Source organism: Sphaeroforma arctica (genome assembly GCF_001186125.1).
Source record: "Sphaeroforma arctica JP610 unplaced genomic scaffold supercont1.1979, whole genome shotgun sequence".
NCBI classification, from domain to species: domain Eukaryota; class Ichthyosporea; order Ichthyophonida; genus Sphaeroforma; species Sphaeroforma arctica.
Genome location: NW_014038579.1, coordinates 1 through 3,991, shown reverse-complemented (window position 1 = coordinate 3,991; position 3,991 = coordinate 1). Strand labels below are relative to the sequence as shown.

General features: G+C 37.9%; 2 protein-coding genes across 2 annotated transcripts; both read right to left on the bottom strand.

Annotated features, from left to right (window-relative positions):
* Positions 1–216: 216 nt before the first annotated feature.
* SARC_11962 (hypothetical protein) lies at positions 217–1,070 on the bottom strand (the record flags this gene model as incomplete). The annotated part of the gene is made up of 2 exons (XM_014293942.1): positions 217–275; positions 975–1,070. Coding segments are annotated over 2 exons (155 nt in total), but the record flags the coding sequence as incomplete, so codon positions are not given.
* A 1,242-nt stretch (positions 1,071–2,312) lies between these two features.
* SARC_11961 (hypothetical protein) lies at positions 2,313–3,934 on the bottom strand (the record flags this gene model as incomplete). The annotated part of the gene is made up of 3 exons (XM_014293941.1): positions 2,313–2,435; positions 3,560–3,593; positions 3,726–3,934. Coding segments are annotated over 3 exons (366 nt in total), but the record flags the coding sequence as incomplete, so codon positions are not given.
* Between the last annotated feature and the right edge of the window lie 57 nt (positions 3,935–3,991).

The window sequence follows — 3,991 nt, the reverse complement described above, 5'->3', positions numbered from 1 at the left end:
TATATATTACTAATTTATATAATCAATATATAAATACAATATATATATATATATATATATATTTATTTCGAATTTATATATATCAAATAGAAATATACATATACATATATATATATTCGAGGACTAACAAGACGTACCGTACAAGCCCAGAGAACAATCTCTATGCGCACGTAGTACAGTTCTCTCAATCGCTTAGTCAGAATACTCTCCACATACGACATCTCCCATCCGAAGAGCTTGACCACACGGATACCATGCAGTAGCTCTGTAGTTGCCTGTGTGTGATTGTGGGTGCATTCGTAATGTGTACATACCTGTGAGTGTTTGTACACATATTGTATGTATGCGTTTATGTATATGTTCCAACATACACGTAATGTATGTGATTGTACCTATACCATGCTGTAGCTCTGTAGTTGCCTGCGTGTGTGCGGGTTTGTATGTGCGAATAGTACGATAGTATATATGCTCGTTGATATATAAAATGTATTATACTTATGTAGATAGATACTTATTGACTTCTGTGTGTTTGTGTACGTGCTATATACACGTGCTGTTTAAGTTTTATTCAATTTATAAAGTTCTGAACCAACACTAACTCTCAATTACTGTATCATGCAGAGATCGTGGAACGGCCCTGGTGTTGCCAGTGTGTATATATGTGGACACAGACGTGAGCCAAGATGTACATATATCTTATTAAAGTATGGGATTGAATGTCTGTATCTATTTTTAGATTATGTGGATCTTATATCATAATATATATAGCACACATGTAGCTTTGTTGATGCGTGTGCCTATCATATGTGCTAATCTCCTGTACAATAGAATGACCTCACTGCTATATATGGACTACCTATTTTTAGACATCTTATATGATAATATATATAGCACACATGTAGCTTTGTTGATGCCTATTATATGTGATAATCTACTGTACAATAGAATGACCTCACTGCTATATATGGACATACCTGAGCACGGTCGTCTGTGATGGGCATATGTTTACTTCGCACATACGCGCCTATGCGTCCCAACACTGTTGAAAGCGGCACCAGTAGAAACAGCATGGAGATACCTACGCGTGTGAAGACGTTGTATTGTACTTTAGTTCCTTTTAGGGTTTAAGGTTATAGAAAATTTAGGGTTTTAAGGTTTTAGGGTTTCAGCGCTATAGGATTATGGGGTTTAAGGTTCAGTTTCAGGGGGACTCGAGTAGGGACAACATGTAGATACGTATGGGCGTGCAAAGAAATTCAATCTCACTTGACTTAGTTCTCTCATTTTCAATTCAGGGTTTTGTTTTTATGGTGATATATGTGTGTGTGCTAATAAGTTCTTATACCGATTTTAGGGTTTTAGGGTTTTTTTGTCCGTTGTCCAATATTTGGTTTAGGGTTTAAGATTTAGGGTTTTAGGGTTGAGTTCTATGGAGATTCCTGTAAATGTGCAAAGGTAGCCGTATTTATATTTTAAAGTTCTCCTAGAGAGTGATCAAGTTGCGAGCGTTCGCGCAGGAGATATATAAATACGGATGGATGGTTTATTACCATTTATTAAATAGGTGTAGTTTACTTACTTTATTAAATACATGTAGTGTATGAACATTTACTATATATGTATATGCGGGCTACAAACATTTACCGAATATGTATATGTGGTTTGATAACAACCACTAGCTTTTATTATATGTCGAGTACGTACGTGCTCATGTTTGGGAAGGAGTGCCCGTCTCTCTGTGAGCTATAGGAGCGTCTAACAACTTAAAGGCGCCGTTCATTATATTCCTGTTCCTCTTTGATCATACTGATGGTGTTTGCACTAAAACCCTAAACCCTAGTACTCGCCCACAGGCCAATAAAGCCTAAATCCCTAAAAGCCTCGAACCAAGGGTGAAACCCTTATGACCAGTATGATAATTCTATTCGGTGTTTAAGATACGTTCCTCAATTGTTTATAGTCTGTTTATTCATGATTTTCTAGTCATGCTTGAGCCTCTGATCGAAATGACAAACACGCACACAATACTAGATAACAACTAGACAACAACTACATAACACCGGAATCACATACGCAGTTAATTGCCAATCGTTTGGTTATAGGCAGTTGGCTCGACATGTGTGAATAGCGCGGATATAATTAGATTGTACATTTTTTATGTAAACAGACCACATCCATTGATCAAAATTAAGAAAACATTATTGATGTTCTTACGACGTTGGTGTATATTTGCGATATTAGTGGAAAATTTACGACAATAGTGGTACATTTACGACATGGCTGGTGTATTTACGACATTGGCTTTACAGAGTCTAAGGGTTCGTACCTGCAAGGGCGGGTAGTCCTACGAACTGGATCAGAAAATATGTCGCAAATGCTATCTGCACCGGCGCGGCCCAGAGCAAGTTGACCAAGGGCATGAGCTCGAAGAATTTCTATTTATAGAACATAAACGGTGCGAATGATAGACCGAGATTGCATTGAAATCCATTGAGGGAATGTGATATCTTTAGGGTTTTAGGGTTTTAGGGTTTTAGCAACTTGCCCCGGGAGCGAGCAAGGTTTCTTGTTCTAAATCTCAAAGAATTTCTATTTATAGCACATGAACGGTGATAACTTTAGTTCGTACCGAACTTCATTGAGGGCTTAACGAATCTTCCAACCTGCCCCCCGGGAGCAACTACACCTTATATCTTGAAAGGGTGGTTGTAGTGTATTATTCTGAGAGAGGTGATGTTTATCTAGGACATTAATAACCCAACACCCTGTCCTGTCCTGTCCTGGTTGGGTGGGTACAGACCGTTTATACTGTCTAGGGTTTATTGGAACCATGGCGACGACATGCCATCGTAAGCCATAGACCTACTAGCAGCAATGAATTTGAAGCACAATACACTCTTTCAGCTTCAGAATGCACAAGGGGTCTGTGCATAAAGTAATATATAGCATATGACATATGACATACAACATAGAATATAAAACATATTGTATAATGTATCACATTTATAGTATATAACATATAACATAACATCCAACATAAAAAATATAACATATAATATATAACGTATCACGTTTATAGTATATAACATATAACATAACATACAACATAAAATATATAACAATGTATAACGTATCACATTTAACATCTAATTACATATAGACGGTACATAGACACACACTGTCAAATTGACACAGGCGTATACTATTATGCATCTACATGTAACATGTAAAATAAACTCTTCCATGTGTGCGAATACAGACCAGCATATACACATTATATATAGACATGCACTACACAGTCTACGGCATGTGGGCAAAACAGGCTCATATACTAAAACAACACTGATCCATATATAGCATATAAAAGTTAATATATATCCTCCAATATGTGCGAATAGAGACCAATACATATAATGTATACATACATGCACTATACAATCTACGACACGTGGATAACACAAGTATATATCATACGTACTGCTGACATGATGCACTTGAAACCCTAGAGCTTCAGAATCCTGCGAAAGACTAATAGATAACATGTCATACTAACGCATACCTGTGAGTCGTTCGCCAGGAGCGTCACAATAGCGCTGTGAAAAGAAAACACATCGAGTTAAGTATTGTGGTACTACACGTATAGCCCCTGTTGCTAAAGACAAGCATCGAATATAGGCTTGAATATAACACTATATGTATGCATATACATGTGTATAGATACATACCCCTGGCTGACCTCACTCCTTGCCGCCTCGTTCAGCTCAAACGAGTGCCTATACACTAAGCTGATGACCAGTGCACGCATACGCTGGCCTACACGGAATGCCTTGTGCAGATGGCGTTGGTTCGCTATACTTCCGATTGCAGAGGATAAGCCCAACCCAAACGCAAAGTACATACCCCCGCCTTGTTCATCAGTAATCCGGCTTACAAGCTGTGTGGATGTGAGAGATGTGTAAATGTGTGTGTGATGTGCGGATCAGAATATATA